Here is an 18402-nt window from a genome sequence, read left to right as displayed (position 1 = left end):
AACTCTTTATTATTCACAACACAGCTCAGTTGTATTCCCTCAAGTTGGTCCCAAAGACATTTCCTCGTTTGAAGGAGGGGAGGAGGGGAGAGCGAAGTCTCTACTGAATATTGAAGACGTGACCTTCTTGGTATTTGTACTGGTATCTACGTGGTCTTTCAGAAATCCCTGAACTTGTACGCAGTTCGAGATAAAATCGCCATCCATCACCTGCCAAGACCACACCTGCCAGCCCTCGTTTCACGCCATAAGTTTCTGCACAGCGACCGCTGCCCACCCAGATACTAAATTGTGGCCTGTTAACACCTTAACTCTTAAGTCTGGGGGCCTCGGATCTGGCCGATGTACTAGGGGGTGGGAGGCCGCAGGGCGGACGTGGCCGCAGGGAGGAGGGCGCGGCCTGGGGGCGGAGGCGGCCGAGGTGACAGCAGGTGAGCGCCCAGCGCGCAGGAGGAAGTGAGACAGGCCGGCGTGGGGATTACTCATTCCGCTTCACCGCCGAGGTGGCTCGCAAGCGGAACTTCTCGCCCTTCTTTCGGTCCAGCTGAACTTCTACCTCGTTGAAGTCACTTCCCACCCCCGGTTTGCTCGCGGGCGGGGGGCGAGGGGGGAACCGTGCGTCCGAGGAGAGGCAGGGAGTCCGACGTGCGGGGTCAGGTAGTCTCGGGGCGCCGCGTGTCCCGAACCAGCCGCCCGCCGCTCCCCTGCCCGCCCCCCGATTGCGGGGCATCCCCGGGCGGCCGGGGTTGCGTGAACCGCCACCCCCCGAACCCGCCCCCCGTAAGGCCGAAGGAAGACAGGTCGATCCCGCCACTCCGGGGGCGGCTCCGAGGGCACGGGATGCCTGCGAGAATCAGCTAGACCCGAACGTGCCCCTGGCGGCCGCAGCGGGTGTGGCCAGTTCAGAGCTCCTATTTTACCTTTCTCGGCTCCGACGGCCAGTCGCCCTTCGGACCACGTCCGCACGGTTCCCCCGCGCCCCCACCCCGCCACCCCCACCCGCGACACCTGGAGGAAACTTTTTCCTCGCCCCTCCATGCAAACTCAGTTGCTCCCCCGTCTGCCGCAAACCATCCTCTCCCTAGCAACAAGGTTCCGGCCGTAGAGCGAGTGGCTCTAGGTGTAAGGAAGGTGATGTCGTAAAGCCGCGAGTGTCGTAAACCAGGTGCGGTGGGGAGGGGGGAGGGGTGGAGGCGGAGGGGCGGGGGGGGGGGAAGGGGGAGGGAGGGAGGGGGAGGAGGTGACTCGAGCATTTAGACACAAGCGAGAGGATCATGGCGGATGGCCCCAGGTGTAAGCGCAGAAAGCAGGCGAACCCGCGGCGCAATAACGGTGAGTGGCGGAGGGGACCGGGGAGCGGCGGAGTCAGGGGGAGCCGGGCGGCCGGTGCGCCCCCGAGGGCGAGGGGGGCGAGCTGGGCTGGGGGCGGCCGGGCAGGGACGGGCCAAGTGGAGTGGGAAAGTAGAAAGTAGTGCTCTCTGCCCCCCTCCGGGCCGCCGCCGCCGGAGCCGCGCCGCGGCCGCCCGCTCTCCCTGAACCGTTATGTCTCTTACCTGGTCTCTCCGCCTAGCGGCTCCCGCCGCCCCTGCCGCCTCGCTGGACCGTTAGCCGCCGCCGCCGCCGCATCCCCGGCGCAGGCGGGCGGGCGGGCGGCCGGGACGCGGCGCCCACTTTTCTGGGCTCGGGGGGGAGCGGCTGTTGCTTCTTTCCGCACTTTTTCCCCACTCTTGTGCCCCCTCGGCGCCCCCCTCCCCGCCTCCTCGGCGCCCTCGGCGTTTCGTCCCCGCGGCGCCGAGGCCCCGGAGCCGAGGAACTAACTTGTGCCCGGCGCTTGTCCGTGCAGAGTGGCTTCCGCGAGCAGCGGCCCCGCCGGCGCGGTGGCTCGGGCCCCGCGGCTTGGCCGGGCGGGCGGGCCGGGCTGCGGGCGCGCGGCGGCGGGACGCGGCGGCCGCGGGCTGCGTGTCGTCCGTGCGCGCGTGTGCGCGGAGCGCGCGGCTGGCGGACGGGCCAGGCCGGTGGCGGTAAAGTTGGGAGCGGCCGGCGAGGCGCGCTCGGCGCGGGACGGGGCTTCACGGTCCTCGGGGTGGGGTGCGGATCCCTTAAGCGCCCCGAGCGCGGTCCGCGTCCCGCGGGGAGCCGGCGGGCGGGGCGGGCGCGAAGCCGCGGCCGTGGGAGCCGTGGGGGGTGTGTGTAGGGGGCGGCAGCGGCGGGTTGGCAGAGTTGTTACCTGGTCTCGGGACCGGGAAGCACCGCAGACAGGTCCCCCCGCCCGGGAGGACGCCTCCTCCGCGCGGGGATGGGCTGCCGAGCGTGCGCCTCCCTTGTTCTCTTTCGGTTTGGGGAAGTTGTTACCTGGGCCGGACGCGCGGGGCGTGAAACCGGCGAAGGGAGCTTGGACGGCGCTCGGGATCTCGGGTGGAAGGAGTGTGGGGGAGGGGGGCGGCCGGACCGACGGACGCAGGGCGCCGCTGCCCGAGCGGCGGCGGCGACCGCCGCCGGGTTTACTGAGTGCTGATGCTGCGCGGGGAGGGGCGCGCACACACACACACCCCCCATCTGCCTGGCGTGAGAGTTTAGAAAAATAACAATAATAACGGGAGAGGGAGAGAGCGAGCCCCGAACATGTGTTGGTGGGTTGCACAGTCGCCCTTTGCGGTGGGGAGAGACGGTGGAAGTTGGTTGCATTTCTGCTTATCTGGGGGGCGATGCTGCGCCCGCCTGCCCGCCCGCTCCGCGGCGACCGTCTGCTGGTGGGTATTGTCTGGACAGTTCCTGCGGCGACAGGGCCGAGGCCGGAGCGCGGCCCCCGCCCGCCGGGTACCTGTTTGGAGAATAATGGGCGGCTACGGCCCTGCCGCTGGCTGCGGCCGAGTCTATATAAGGAATTGCACGGATCTAGCGGACCGAGGGGCTCGTATGGGTTCCTGCGTTATTTTTAAAACGAGTTTCCGAGAGTAGGGAAATAAATGCGCCTGGAACGGGATCGCCGTATCCTCCAGAAAATGAGGAAATACGGGTTTAAGTCAAAACTCTCCGGCGCTCGCCCCACCCCCAGGCCCGGGCTCCCTTTCTCCCTCCCCTCCGGGATGCGAAACGCGAGGTTTTGTAACCTTTCCTGGCAATTTTAGATTTTGTGTGGGATTTCCTGTCTAGCAGCAGATACGGAGGTTTTTAGGCGGTTTCAAGATGTAAACGTAATTTTAATTTATTCTAGCCGACATTGAAACCGCCGCTTTCGTGAACGGTATTAGTTACCCAAATACACATTTGCATTTTAAAGACGTCTGTTAAGTGATGATCGATAACTAATATTTGGCGTCCTCGTTGTGGAGAGATGACTTGTTACGGCCAGGAGCGGAGCACAGGCTATTGCAATTTTAATTTCCTGTTTTAGCGTCAAACAGTGTGTGTGCTATATTGAGCTGTTGCTGCTGTTGCTGATGTGGCTTTATGAAAGGTAAGTTGGTCTGGAAAGGGCTGTTCGCGTTTTACCTTATTTAAAATGTTCATCGCCAGAGAAAGGGGCTTTTCTTGTTGCTGACGACATGTGTGTGACATGTGAGTCTGAACCACCCAGCGTCTGTGCAGCTGCTGTAAACATGTTTACCTGAGCAGGAAAGGATGGATTTTTCTTCTAAAGATCCTGGGATGTGACTATTACACCCATCAGGCATATCAACAGATGACTTAAGGGGAAAAAGCGATCCTGAAAGGTACTTGAAATCAACAGGAAAGAGAGCTGTTGGATCGCTGCAGCAAATGGCAACTTGTGCAGGTAGAAAAAAGATGGTGTTTAGTTTTTCTCCTGCATGTATGTCAGCCCCCTCCTGTCTGCTGCTTTCATTCTCAAGGGAGGGATTTATTTATCACGCTTGCTGTCAGTGTTTTTCCTTTGTGTTTAATATTAGAAAAACAGATTTGGGGATGTTTAGCACAAAACGTCTTGTCTGCAGTGAACATTACTCCCAGAAAACAAAAGGTGTTTCAGATAGCAGTGTGCTACTACAGGTATCTTCCATTTTCATCACTTTTGGCTCCATCCTTGTATTTCTTTTTGTTCTCAGATGCATTTCATCCATTGCTGATTATTACAGCCACGCTATTTGATTAAGCCTCCTGATTTGCAAATTAAAAATGAAGTTACACGCCATTGTGTTGTGAAACCTCAGGATAGGTGCTGGTTAGGATTTCTTAGCAACGCAATCATATGTAAGTTGCAGTTGTTTACTGGAGAGAATCGCTTGGAAAAAATGTTAACTCTTAAATCTTTTTAATGAAGGAATAAATGATGTGATGTATACAGTAGGAGATAGTCATGGAGGTACTTTATGCTGTAATTTATATGTAAATAATGTTTTGTTCATTTTGAAATAAGGCATGCAGATTTTCTGCTCAGCCTCCAGTAAAATATTTTAATTTCTTCTCTGGAATATATCTGCAGAGTAGGATATTAATGGGAGCATCAAGTAATGTGACTTGACAGGGGTAGACCAGTTGAGCAAGGTTTGAGGAAAGCATCAAACCTTATGTAGTAACTTTATGGTAATGATGTTAGTGGCATTAGAATGGCTTAAATTGTTTTTTTTTTTTTTTTACCATTTATAATGTCATGCTTTGCTGTATTTTCAAAATCTGTGTTCTCATTTTCCACTTCTCTTTGTGGTTACTTTTTTTTTTCTTGAGAAGTGTACTCTAGTCACTAATGACTAACACTGATTAATTCACCCTGGATGGACTAGCAGGTACATATCTTCTGTCATTTGCATTTCTGCTTGCTGTCTTTGGAAACCACCAGTAGAGGATGCTAACAAAAATGATTATTGCTTTAGTATTACCATAAACCTGTCGTATCTCCTGTTGATTTGAGACCTCTGCTTTGATAGGGACCTTCGATGTAATTCTGGGTCTTAACTGTTATTTAAAACTAGCCCTAGGTAAGTTAGGCATAAGCATTTTCTAGGCTGCCAGGACTGGAAAGAAGTAGGATTGTTTAGGTTCCTATCAATTTAGTCTTGCTTTAGACCAGTTGTATTACTGCTATCTTAAAGTTTTATGTTGGTAGGTTTGGAGAAGAATATGTAATGATTTGTCCATATTTATTTTACATAATTACTATATTTTTTAACTCTCTTTTTCATTCATAGTAAGATCTCGGAATATATACTTTAAGACATTAAAAATGTAAGTGGTTGGATATAGTAAGAAAATTTGATATTGGTGATACTGTGTAATTATTTTTTCATACTTTATGTAGACTTAAACTATACATGGATTGGCAGACAACTTCTGAAGAAGGTATTAAACAGCAGTTACTCAGATGTTACTGATTTTTAGATTTTGTCTTTCCCGCCTCTTCTATTTAAGATTCAGAATCAGATAGTATATAAATTTTAAATTGATCAACTGAAAATTAAGGAATGTACATTTGTTTTGAAGTTTTAAATTCATTTAAAAATCTCTGCAGCTTATTAATTAGTATGCTTGTATTCAAAGAATTCTTTCCAACAAATGTATATTGATATAACTTATATTGCACAAGATTCAATGTATTTATATCTTTTTGGCCTGTGTCTACATAATTATGTTAATGTAACTGTAAACTTTTGGAATTCCTACTTAGGTCAAATGTCATGAATATTTATTTCCGTAATTACTTTTAATGGTTTCTCTATTAATGCACCAACACCATTACCTTAATGCAATTGTAATACTCTTTTATCTTGAATTGTAGGAATTCAGGTAGGAATTACCTGAATTATCAGGTAAACTTGTGTGAATTTCTCATTTTAGGTTGTCATAGTTCTTCAAGAGTGTGTGTTTGTGTGTATCGTTTCACATTTCCTGACATAGTTCTTGAGATTGGTGTTCTACCAATTCCTAGGGCTCAACAGTGAATAGTTTTGGTTTACTTTTTTTTTTTTTTTTTTTAATGAACTAAGGAACTTCACCACGAAGCCATGACATGTACAGTTGTAGCGTGGAGTAAAACTTAAACTATCTTATAAATTGGAAGCATCAATCACTTGTTAAAATGACTCTGATATAAAAACATATGGAATATTTGGTTAGGACTTTCTCTTCTTTCTTGTAGACAGTATTTTTTAAAATGCCATACCCTGTGTTTTCAATTTTGATAGCTTTGAAGCATATGGTAAGAAAGTTCTATCAAATTGGAAATGATACATTTGAAATAACAGCATAATTATTTCTCCTGGATGTGTTTTTATTTTTTTCTCTTTTTTTGCTTTCCCTTGTATAAATCACTTATAAGCGTGTGATTAGAGCCAGATGTAAACAGAGATGCAGTATGATGTGGAATTGTATTACTAGCTACTCTTAACTACTTGTCGTGAATTACAGAAGAGGTAAAGAAAAATCACACAGATTTTGGAAGAAGATATGCGTTAATGTGCAAAAGTGCAGTGAGAGGTTAGAGGACTTGATGAAATGATAGTAGTATTTAGGCGTGAAAAAGGGGAAGATGCCCTGGAGAAGGAAATGGCAACTCACTCCAGTGTTGCTGCCTTGGAAATTCCATGGATAGGGGAGCCTGGTGGGCTGTGGTCCATGGGGCCGCAAGAGTGGGACCTGACTTAGGGGCGAAACCATCACCACCATCACAATCCTTGCAGTATGATCACTAGTTTATGGGGAGAAATGTCTCTTCATTTCCAACAGACCTATCAGCTAAGTAAAATTAAAGTCCATTATTGACATAAAATGTAAATTTTTAAAATTAAAGTGCCTTAATTAGGAAATAAAATGCAATATATTAAAAATGATATATAAAGTGAAAATACTTTTTGAAAGACTATGTTATGCGTATAACTAGCTAAATAATAGCTAAAAAAGGTGTATTAAAAGTGGAAAATAAATGGATATACCCAGAGTAGGAAAAGTTTTGCAGCAACCTTGGTTAAAATGAAATGGGACCTACTGTACAAGCTTTGCTATAGGAAATCATCTTTCCTTTGGATGAGACAGGGCTTTTTTCTTATTTTTTCCAGTTTTACTGAGATGTAATAGACGCATAACACTGCAGGTTTAAGGTGTACAATGTGATAATTTGATACACATGTGTATTGCAGCGTGTTTACCACAGTAAGGTTAGTTAACACATCCTTCACCTCACATAATTACCAGTTTGTTGCTGTCATGATGAGAACATTCAACCTCTACTCTCATAGCAGCTTTCAAGTACAGTGTACAGTACTGTTAACCAGCCGTCAGTTCCCCGAATTTCTTCGTGTTATAATTGGAAGTTTGTCCCTTTGACAAACATCCCTGTGGAACAGTGCTTGAAGAATGATAGCTGTAAAGGAAACATTCTTAGGGCATTGGTTTTACCAAATACAGTTTTTAAGTATGTTGTGTGCATGACGGGGGTGGTTTGTGCTGCTAGTTAGTCTGAAACTGGGTGTCTTGAAAGTATGGAAGTAACTTAAATAGCAAGAGGCCCTCTAGAAGATTGTATTCAGAGAAAAAAATTAATGTTTACAACCCACTTCCATTAATTTTGTTAAAACATACTTTGGAGAATATCATTGGGGTGTAGATAAATTGAAAGATTCCAAAAGTATCAGCCAAAAAAAAGTATTCAAGTCCATGCTTGTGTTAATAGCTATGAAATGTTATTAGATTCTTTATTCTTTCTCTAAGAAGTTATTTTCCTCTCGTTTATTTCTTCAAACATTTTCTTGGTATTTAATAGAGGTCCCCTGTAGACACAGAGAATGTAGTTAATTGTCCACGTACATGTTTGTCCTGTAGTCAACTCTGTGGATTCCTGAGACTTGATGTGCGGGCTTTGGAGTCTACACTGTAGCTGTTGGTGGAAGACCTCGTAGCTGGCGGCCTGGGGGACCTGCAGGAACAACTGTATCTGTGCTGGAATTATTAGGAACAGATGTTTCGTGACCTCTTAATTCCCACTCCCCTTCCCCCACCCCTTCCCCATCCATATTTAAACTTCAGTGTGGATGAAGATAAATATGGGAGTGATGTCAATTTCTCATGTTTATTATTGTATTCTAAAAATATTGCAAGACGTCCCTTTTCTCTTTTAATATGTTCCAGTTTGAGAATTTTAGGCATATTCTAATTTCAGCTTTTAAATATTTAAAATACTGATTCTAATTTTCTTTTTGTAAAATGTGACATCACTATTCTTCAGATACCTCGGTTACTATTCATGGTTACCAAGCTACAATATAGTCTGATTTCTCTTATTTTTAAGGCCTTATATCCATTCAATCCACAGATCTAATTGAACGCTTGTTTGTTGTTTAAGTGCTCAGAATGTGACCAGTTTGTTGATTTAAAAATTAATCATTCTTTTGGAATCTTAACATTTTTAATACGGAAGGGACCTCTAGGGAATCGTCATTTTTTATCTGAAAACTGATACAGTAAAGCTGAAATTTAGAACCTTCAAGTAGAAACTCCATAAGAGACTTTAACATGTGTTTTAAGAAGGGGCAGTGGTAATGGGTGGAATACCTAAATCGTTCATGAAATAGAATGTCTGAGCCTGGGTTCCAGTTAACCTTACTCTACCTTAGATATGGGAAAAGGCTCTTTGAACATCACTGTATCTCTAATGTTTTCTCGTTTCTACTCTAAAAAAATAAGTTGCTGTTCACTCCTATTGCTACATCCTTTTCTAAATTTCTTTTGATACTCTTTTTTTTTAAATTGGGGGGAGGGAATGTGGGAGCAGAGAGAAAATAATTTAATGTGAACAGATACTACTTAAATGAAATCTTGGAGCTGGAGGGATTTGGGAGAATTATCCAAATTATTTTTTTTCAGATAAGTAAACAGATTCAAAGAGGAAAAAGAACTTTACCAAATTCTGTTACTAGTTTGCTTGGACTTGGTTACAGCTTCTCAGGCGAGTAGCTTGATAGGCCTTAATTGGGCCATTTTACCTATGAAGATAAGAAGGAAGAAGTAGAAGTCTTGAATTCTAAGATTTATCATAGGAAAAACCAAAGGTATTTTGTGGAATACTCAGTTGTCTCATAAAAATGGATTTCTAATCTCTTCCCATACATCCATCAAATTTGACAGTTGATGTGCTGACTTCATCTAAAACATTGCAGGTGCAGCGTTGGTATCGTGTTGCTTAGAGACGTATTCCTATTGCTTGGATTGTCATTTTCCCTCTTCATTCCCTGCCTCAGCTTCCATTCACTCTCCTTCCCAACTCTCACTTGTACTCAATCTAATGTGTTTTGTGTATGTTCTTGGCTGTTTCCTTGTAAAATTATCTAGTTCTTTGTTTTGCATCCGTATAACTGATACTTGGCTGTGATGTTTCCTTCACTTAGTGTTGTTTGAGATCTGTTCATGTTATTGTAAGTACATGTCTTTCATTCATGGTTTGCTTCAGCACTTAACGATTACTTATCAGTTCCCCTAATAACAGTGACTCAGATTGACTCCAACTCTTGGGTACAAATAATTCTGTAAAAAGCATCTTTCTACATGTTGCTAATGACTGTGAAAGAGTTTCTCTGGGAACATATATCCAGGCATCTTATTGCTGAGTTATAGGTTAGTCACATATTAAATAACACTAAGTTCTGCCAGATTATTTCTGAAATGGCTACACCAGTTTTTCCCTTCACCTGTTAGATAATTCCCATTTTCTCATTTTTGTCAGCTTCTGGTATTGTACAGCATCTACATTTGGTAATTTGACAGTTGTTAAGTAGAATATTGTAATTGCTTTATATTAAGTATAAAACATATTTCTCTGTTTTGTAGGCAGGTTGATTGTTTCTTCGCGTTCTTGCTAGCCATCTAAGTTTCTCTTTCCAGGTCTGACTTATTCATACTCTTTGCCTTCTTTTTGGTTGAGTTTCCACTTGTTGATTTCCTGGAATTCCTGTGTATTTGAGATAGTAGTCCCATCACCTGTTGATGTTGACTATGGTACGGGGACCCCTAATTGTAATATACTTAAATCCATCACGTTTTTTACTTTGTGAGTTGTAAGATGTCCTTTCTAATCCATAAGTTACAAAGGTGTTTTCTTAGATTTTCTTCTAATAGTTTTGTAGTTTTACCTTTCATATTGAGGTCTTTGGTGAGACTGTAGTTCACTTTTTGAATATGGTGTTTCTTTTTGAAGAGGAGCAAACAGTAGTTAAGGATTTGGGTTGATCCTATAATATATTACCTGAGTTGCCTCGACTAAGAAATGAAGTTTCTTAGTCTCCATATGCTTAAATTCCCCCATATGTAAAATGGGGTTGGTAACCTTAGAGATTACCTTAGATTGAATAAGATGTATGAAGCCCTGAGCTTAATACATGTTTTAAGCATTCAATAAATTTCGTTTAAAATTTTATTTATATTATTAAGATTATTTGCTTTAAATGCATCTTGACTCAACTAACAATTTCTTATTCTCTTGTCCATAATTAACTTTAACTAATACAGTAATAACTGCCATCTAAAAGCATATTGTTTTATTATTATTTATATTCATTATTATTTATTTATAAAATTTGTTTATTGTATCTATAGCTTTAACCTTAAGCATTGCTTAATTGTTTTGGCCTTAAGAACATGGCTGGCTGTTAAATCAGTAGTAGATTAGTTAACATACCCTGAAGCTTCATTTTACAGGTATCTGTGTATGTCATTTAGCTTTAGAAAGGCTGCCTTGGACTCTTTTCAAAGGACATTTTATTGCAAGAGACCTCACCGTATTACCTTATGTATAGTATTGACCTGAACTTGTTACTCTGCTGGCTAAAACAGCGTAAGCCCAAGGAAGCTAAGCTTCATATTCCATAATTGAATAGCATAAGGAATGTGGCGTCCACAACTTTTCATGGTTTCATTCATTTATTTTGAAAATAACATGGAAGAAGACAGTTGTGTGTCTCCCTAAAACATAGTGTGTCCTTGTGGTTATAGATCAAGGCAATCCTAAGATAAAAGTTAAAACATGACTCTCTTTTTTGTGCGTGTTATTAAGTTTTATTGAGGTTTAACTTATGTACAGTAGTATGCATGTATATTCTGATGAGTTTTGACATACCTGTGGTTACCTGTGTAACCAACAACAGAATCAAGATACGGAATGTTTCCTGCATCTCCAAAAGTTCCCTTGTACCTCGTCTCTGCCAGTCATCACTGCCTCTGGCCCAAGCCACCAACAGTCCGGTTTTGATCATTAGAGATGAGGTTGGCTGTCTTTATTTGAGTTTTATATGAGCAGAATCATACGGTGTGTGCTCTCTCTGCCTCCTTTTGCTCAGCACAGCGTTTTCACTGTGTTACAGCATGTGTCAGTAGTCCATCCCTTTTGTCTTGCTGGGCAGTCTTCCCTTGTGTGGTAGAATTGGATTTTCTGTCATTTGCAATGGGCTTACCACAGGCAGACCTTGGAGATACTGCAGGTTTTGTTCCAGATCACCACAATAAACTGAGTATCGCCTTAAAGTGTCACATGAAGGTTTACACTGTCCTGTACTCTCTAAGTGTGCAGTAAGTAGCATTATGTCTTAAAAAACTGCGCATACCTTAATTAAAATAACTGCTGAAACATGCTAGCCATCATTTGATAACACACGGTTGCCTCAAACCTTCAGTTTGTTTTGAAGTACTGTAAAGTCAAACACAGTAGAACGAGTTATGCCTGCATTTGGGTTGTTTGCTGGTTCTTTGCTGTAGAACAAAGCAGCTATGAGCATTCACATCCAATTTTTATGTTATATGCTTATGTTTCTTTTAGGTAGAATTGCTGGCTCATGTAGTACATGCATGTTTAACTTTGCAAGAAACTGCCAGACTAGTTTCTCGCGTGCTTGTACCGTTTCATCTTTTGCAAAGAATGATAGTTCTAGTCGTTCCAATCTTTGCAGACGTTTGTCCATTTTAGATTAGGCTATTCCAGTAGGTATGTAGAGGTGTACTTTGGTTTTAATTTGGATTTAACTGATAACTAATGATGTTTGAGTATCTTCTGATGTACTTATTGGCCATTTCGATATTTTCTTTTGTGAAATATGTCTTCTAATCATTTATCTCCTTTTAATTGGGCTGCTTGCCTTTTTATTATTGAGTTATGAGTTCTCTGTATATTCTGGATCCAAGATCTTTGTTGGATTTACATATGTGAAATGTTTTCTCCCTTTCTGTGGCTTATACCACATTTGATGAAGTACAGTTTATAATTTTATTCTTTTAGGCTTTGTGCTTTTTGTATTCTAGGAAATCTTAACATTTATGTCTGTGGTCCATTTGGGGTTAACTTTTGTCTGAATCTTGTTTTGATTTTCATCTGCAAATGTAGATAGCCTTGAGTAGTTTGCAGGAGACAAAAACTAGATCTTACTCATCAAAATTACAGCATAAGAATTTCTACTTGAGATTTTTAAGAATGTTTTTCAGAACCTAACTGAGAACCAAAGTTCTTTCTTGATTGTAGAGAAACACAAATCCTGCTTTCCTGGTTTTATACATTTTTCTTTTTTTTAACAGAGAGCCATTTCATTGTGTCCAGTCAGTTTTCAATTTTTTTCTGTCCTTAACACATTTTCATTTCACGGAGACACTCAAGGCTAACGTTTTTGAGAAAGATCCTGAAAAAGAGTAACCAGACTTGAGCTGCCTGTGAATGCTCTCTTCGCACTCTTGCATTCCTACGTGGTGGTGGTGAGTTTAGCACTTTCAGTCTGAAACTACTGGTTGTTCCTCCTTCCTCTGGTCTGCCATGCAGGTTGCTGCCAAAACTATCTGTGAGAAAAGAAGTCTCATTCAATCATTACCCTAATTAAACCCTTTCCTGGGATCTTTACTAACGTACTGGACAAAACCAAGGTCCTTCCAGAGGCATCCCAGGCCCTGGTTTATGGTCCTGCCTGCTGTTTCTCCCTCTTTCTGGTGGCCCCTCCCACATCCCACCTCCAGACTCCTGGCTTTTGCTCCATGCCTTCCCAGGTCCTTTTGTTTCCTCTACCTGGTATACACTTTTTCCCCATGATCCCTTGGGTTTTGTTACATTTTGAAATGACAGGAGTTCATCTCAGATGTTTCTTCCACTAAAATGCTTTCCCTGGCCCCCTTCCCGTTTGCCAGAGAAAGGTGATTATCTTCTGTTGTGGACCCATGTTTATACTGGTATTATTGTGCTTATTCTGCTGTGTTATGGCGTTGCTATGTCATCCTCCCTACCCCACCCTGGTTTCCTTTATCTTTTTTCATTTATTTTTTAATTGGAGGAAAATTGCTTTACATTGTTGTTTTGGTTTCCTTTTCTTCCCTACCCTGGCATGCCAGGGGTGGTCTCAAGGTGGTAGTGACTGGACAGGTTCAGCACCTGCTGTGTTTACACTATTCTCCATAGGGCAGGTGCTGTTCTGAGGGCTTCACATTTACTATTTAGAGCTCATTTGATTCTCACAGTGATCCTGTTAAGGTCAGACCCTTTTTGTAGGGCTAATAAACAGTAGAACTGGGGTCTGAGTCCACTTAGATTCCTTCTCCTGGACGCTGCCCTTTCATGCCTCTCGGTGAACCTGTGCATGGTAGGCAATCAGTGCTTGTGGAGTGAAGGCTAACCCTGGGAGAAGAAGTCATTGCCCTGCTCCCCTCTGCCCCTAGGGTAACTTGAAAGACTATTTTCAAATTTTCTGTGTTTTGTAATATTTAAATATTTTAAAGCACATAGATCTGAGTTGGTTAATATTATGTTTACTTCTCAATTGTGAGCTTTTTTAAGGTCATTTCTCTTGGACTGGTGTTTCTTATTTAAGTTAAAATCTTGCTTCCTATAACGTTTTTCCCATAAAAGGTAACATATACCAAATAAAGCTGCTTTCCTCTTAGCATAAATGATTATTATACCCTTTGTTGTTGTCGTTTGATCCCCAAGTTGTGTCCAGCTCTTTGCTACCTTATGCACTGTAGCCCACCAGGCTCCTCTGTCCTTGGGATTCTCCAGGTAAGAATGCTGGAGTGGGTTGTCATTTCCTCCTCCATGTGATCTTCCTGACCCAGAGATTATACTTGTGTCTCCTGCATTGCAGGTGGCTTCTTTACCACTGAGCCATCTGGGAAGCCCCATTATACCCATTACTTTGGCATAGATGCTTGATCTTTTTTTTTTTTCCTACATACTTTATACCTCTTTGAAGTTGATTACAGATAATGTTTATTTATTATTTATCTTTTTCATGTCCTAAAAAGCCTATATGTCACTGGATTAACTCCTATGTGATTCTTATTTTTAAGATAGTATTTTTCTATCTAACCTTTCTATTTATTTTTATCACCTGTCCCTATTTCTTGAAAATCCATTGTAACTAACTTGTATCTTATTTTTTGTTTGTAAAGCTCTCACTTCTTTATAGTCCACTTAGCTTTGTATCTGGCTTGAACTTTATAGATATTAATGCATAATTCCTTCTGTTCTGGTATCCTTAGGTGCATGTATAGAAAGAGCTTTGAACTGGAAGATTGAAGTCTTAGATGCTAGTATTAAATCTATTGCTACTCAGCCTATGAAATTGGGAAAATAATTTATTTGGGTCAAGTTTGTTCATCTGTAGAATGAGCATGATGGATATCTGTGTGAAAGGCAGTGAGACCCTGAGGATGAAGGAGACAGTATGTAGCCCTAAAGAGCTTACAGTGTCCTATGGAAAAAATATAGAAAAACCAGCCTTTAGAATATAGTTTGATAACTGATTTGATATTCTGACCCACATGCACAGAGGGGATAGCTATGTCTTACAGGATGTGTCTGGGTTATCTTAGTAAAGATGTAGAGAGCAATATTCCAGACAGGGAATTGTATGCAAATACATCACACACACACATATCCAGCACTCATTGTGGGGTTTGCAAGTCACGTTTGGTTGAACTCTGTAGGGCAAGAGGAGGAATGGCTTAAGATGAGGCTGGAGAATTAGATTGGAAGCAGATGAAGAAAATAAAGCTGTGCTTTACTGTGATTGGATTTTATCTTGGGTGCAATGATGATGAGGAATTGCCAAAGGTCTTGAGGAAGAGGGTGAGGTGATTATGTAATCTGTCATATGATTTTCTTTATGTATTAGATGTTAAATGATTAAACCTTGAAGAACATACATGCCGCTTTATTAAAAGTGGGAAAAGCTATAAAAGTGAAAGCATGTTTTTCCTGTTTTCCTGAGTTTTTGCTTGTGCGCTGCACTGCTAACAGAGTCACACAGTAACTGCTCTGATTGCGTGGCTGCCATCGTGACTGTCACCACTGCCACTTCGTCATCTCTGAATAAAAGACTTGCTTCACTGGAAGCAGAAGTGGCCTTGGTTGGAATAGGTTGCTCAAATCTGTAAGAAGTTGGTTGTTTCTGAGCTCTGCACTATTGTGAGGAATTTTATATATATATATATATTTTTTTTTTCCTTTTTCAAATCAGTAAATCACAACCCATGCAAATGTGTTGTGGACTTACAGTCTTAAGGAATAAGATGGTTTTACTGCCATTAATTATGATTCTCTGAAGATGTAAAATCCTCTGCATTTATTATTACTGGGCAGTTTTCTAGATTATTTCTGGCACTTATTAACGGTTTCTTTGTAGAACTCCGTCTTGTGAATCTGTCATATGTACTTTGTGATCAGTTCTCTACTGTAGATAATTAATAAAATAAGGTAATGGTGCTTGCCATTCTTTGGGCTGGCAGGATCCACTACCTGCTTGTTAATATTAAACAAGGCTGATAAATGAGCTGTTTTACTGACTACATTGAAATAACTAGGCATATATGAAACTTACAGATTCCAAATAAAATAAAAGTTTAAGGGAATGTTTCTGATTCAGAACAGCTGTAGGACTGATGTGTGTTTCTCTTAATAAACAAACAGAAAAAAAAAGTCAAGCTTTTTTGGGAAATCACACTGCATGTTAAAGGATAGATTAAAACTAGTGCTTGTATTTAGACCAGGTGCTGAGAAAGCACACTTCATCATGTTTCAATCGCTAAGTAATTAATTCTTATGTAAAAAATATCATCTTATCTGTATGGTGGTGGTGGTTTAGTTGCTCAGTCGTGTCTGACTCTTGCGACCCCATGGACTGTAGCCCGCCAGGCTCCTCTGTCCGTGGGATTCTCCAGGCAAGAACACTGGAGTGGGTAGCCATTCCCTTCTCCTTTTATCTGTATATGTTTTCTAAATATATCACATTGGACCTAATTTTGTGTTAACTAAGGGGCTTTTGTGCTCCGTATGTTATAAACTGTTTTTGTAATAGAAACTTTTAAAGCTTAACTAAGTTCATCTTAGTGATGTTCATTTGTACCTTTTGTGTATGTTCAACTGACTTCGTGTGACAGTAGTAAACTTCAATACCATGTGTGACAGTGATAAACTTAACTGCTGTGAAATGCTCTGTAATCATGGCTTTTACCATGTCAGGCTGGTTTTCTGGACAAGGCTCATCCTCTTTTTTCCACAGTAGTGAGTATGGAGTTTTACTGTGCTACAAAAACAGTCTAAGGCAGGAAGGCAGACTTGGACAGTCTGTTCTTGGACAGTATTTGACGCATGTGGGGAAAGAAGCAACGTGTTAGTCTTTGCAGGTTTCATGACCATACTCATCCCACTTGTTCCTGGTCACCTGAGTCATGCAGAGCCCAGGTTGCCATCTGTCCTCAGAGCATTGGGTTGAGTCAGCAGTCAGTTAACGAGTCATGGTCATGCTGCCACCATCGTGTTCTCTTGAGTTTCTGATTACCATGGATACGGAAGGTAGCTGCAGATGGGAAGTCTGAGATGTAAGGCGAGAGAACCCAGGAAATGGTAAATAAGGAAGACAGAGCGATACTGTAAACTTGGGAGTAGGGTAATATTATTGATAAGCTATAGACTTTGGTAAGTTGTGTACTCAAGTTAAAATTTCTGAGATAAAGAATAAAGATCTAGAAGTAGTATGTGTTTCTTCCAAACTAGTAGAATAGGGAAATAGAATGAGAAATATATTCAATTTTTTTTAAAAGACAAGAAATGGGAATAAAGTAGAAAGCACAAATAAGGTAGTAGTAATATAAATGTAAATATATTAGAAATGAAATGCATGTAAATTGGAAAAATGCTCTTGTTAACAGAAACTCATTGTCAGATTGGATAAAATAGCAAAATCTAGGTATATGCTCTTTCGAAGAAACATATCTTTTAAAAGATTATAAAAAATTTAAAAAGGATAGAAATAAGATATGCCTGACTATAGTTACTAAAGAAAAGCTGTGTTATGTTGCCATATGAATACTGTGTAAAGTTTACTTTGGGGGAAAAAACTATCATAGAGAGTGAGGGTCAGCAAATAATTATAAAAAAAGATAAAAGGAATGGTAATTTAAAACTGCCATGCACCTGATAATATGCTTTCTAAATATATTAAGCAAAAAATAGATAGGACCACAGGAAAAAATCCATCAGCATTGTAAGTTATTTAAAGGTTTCCCTTACTAGAGCTTAGTATTAATTTTTAATATGCTTACAATAATTTCTCTGCTTATAAATGTTCAAATAAGCAGAGAAAAATCAACAAAAATATAGAAGATTTTAATAACAGCATTCACAAACTTGCTGTCACGGCCATTTATAGAACATTGCCTGTCAGATATCTTTAAAAAATTCTTTTAAAGCACATGGGGAACATTTAATAAAATTGACAATACTCTGGTGGAATACAGCCAGCTTTAACAAATTCCTGTATATTGACATCATACTGCATTCTCTGTTTACAGTGCCATTAACTACAAACACATAATTTATATAACAATAATGATAACATAATTTCCCTATAGTTTTGGGAATTCAGGTGTATTATTTGCAGATAACTCTTGGGCCAAAGAAAAACTCATAAAGAACATTAGAAAATATTTATAATTTAACAGTAATAAAATACTGTATATTAGGGCTTGTGTGATGTAACTAAAGTGATAGTTTATGGAAATTTGTAGACTTTAATGTTACAGGACTATATGCTGAAAAAAATAACTGAATCCTTAAGAATTAGAAGAATAAAAGAATGCTCTTTGAAGTAGTGTAAAAAAGAAATATAAGTTAATGAAATTGAAACCAAAAGTAAATTAGAGGAAACAGTGCAACTAAGAACCTATTATTTGAAAAGACTAACCAGGTTGAAAACTACTGCAGGACTAGAGGGAAGAGAAGTCACAAGATAGTATGGTTCTGGAGTGAGGAAGAGCGCTCCCCTGGCGCTTCAGGAGTGGCCGTCTTTATGCTCCTGTAGATGAAAGTTACATCAGTGAACACGTTCCTAGAAAAAGATAGCCTGTATTGATTAGCTCAAGAAGGCGTAAAAAATTGAATGGTCTTAAAACATAAAGGAAAAATACGCTCACAAAAATACCAGCTACCACGTTACT

The 18402-nt window shown here is 41.5% G+C and overlaps 1 protein-coding gene across 3 annotated transcripts in view; it reads left to right on the top strand.

The window, feature by feature from the left end:
• Nucleotides 1-1225: 1225 nt before the first annotated feature.
• The window catches only part of ZEB1 (zinc finger E-box binding homeobox 1), a 197204-nt gene continuing 180027 nt past the window's right edge, over nt 1226-18402 (top strand). For 2 of the 3 annotated variants that reach the window (XM_061436208.1, XM_061436205.1), the window contains exon 1: nt 1226-1332. In XM_061436208.1, the coding sequence (XP_061292192.1) occupies nt 1275-1332 (58 nt within the window). In that variant the 5' untranslated portion in view covers nt 1226-1274. Of the gene's footprint in view, nt 1333-2941; nt 3458-18402 lie in introns of those variants that run through there. The other variant, XM_061436209.1, reaches the window with a different exon arrangement.

This window comes from Bos javanicus, chromosome 13 (assembly GCF_032452875.1).
Source record: "Bos javanicus breed banteng chromosome 13, ARS-OSU_banteng_1.0, whole genome shotgun sequence".
NCBI classification, from domain to species: Eukaryota; Metazoa; Chordata; class Mammalia; order Artiodactyla; family Bovidae; genus Bos; species Bos javanicus.
Note: the sequence above shows the minus strand (reverse complement) of the source record. Positions and strands in the feature narration are given on the sequence as shown.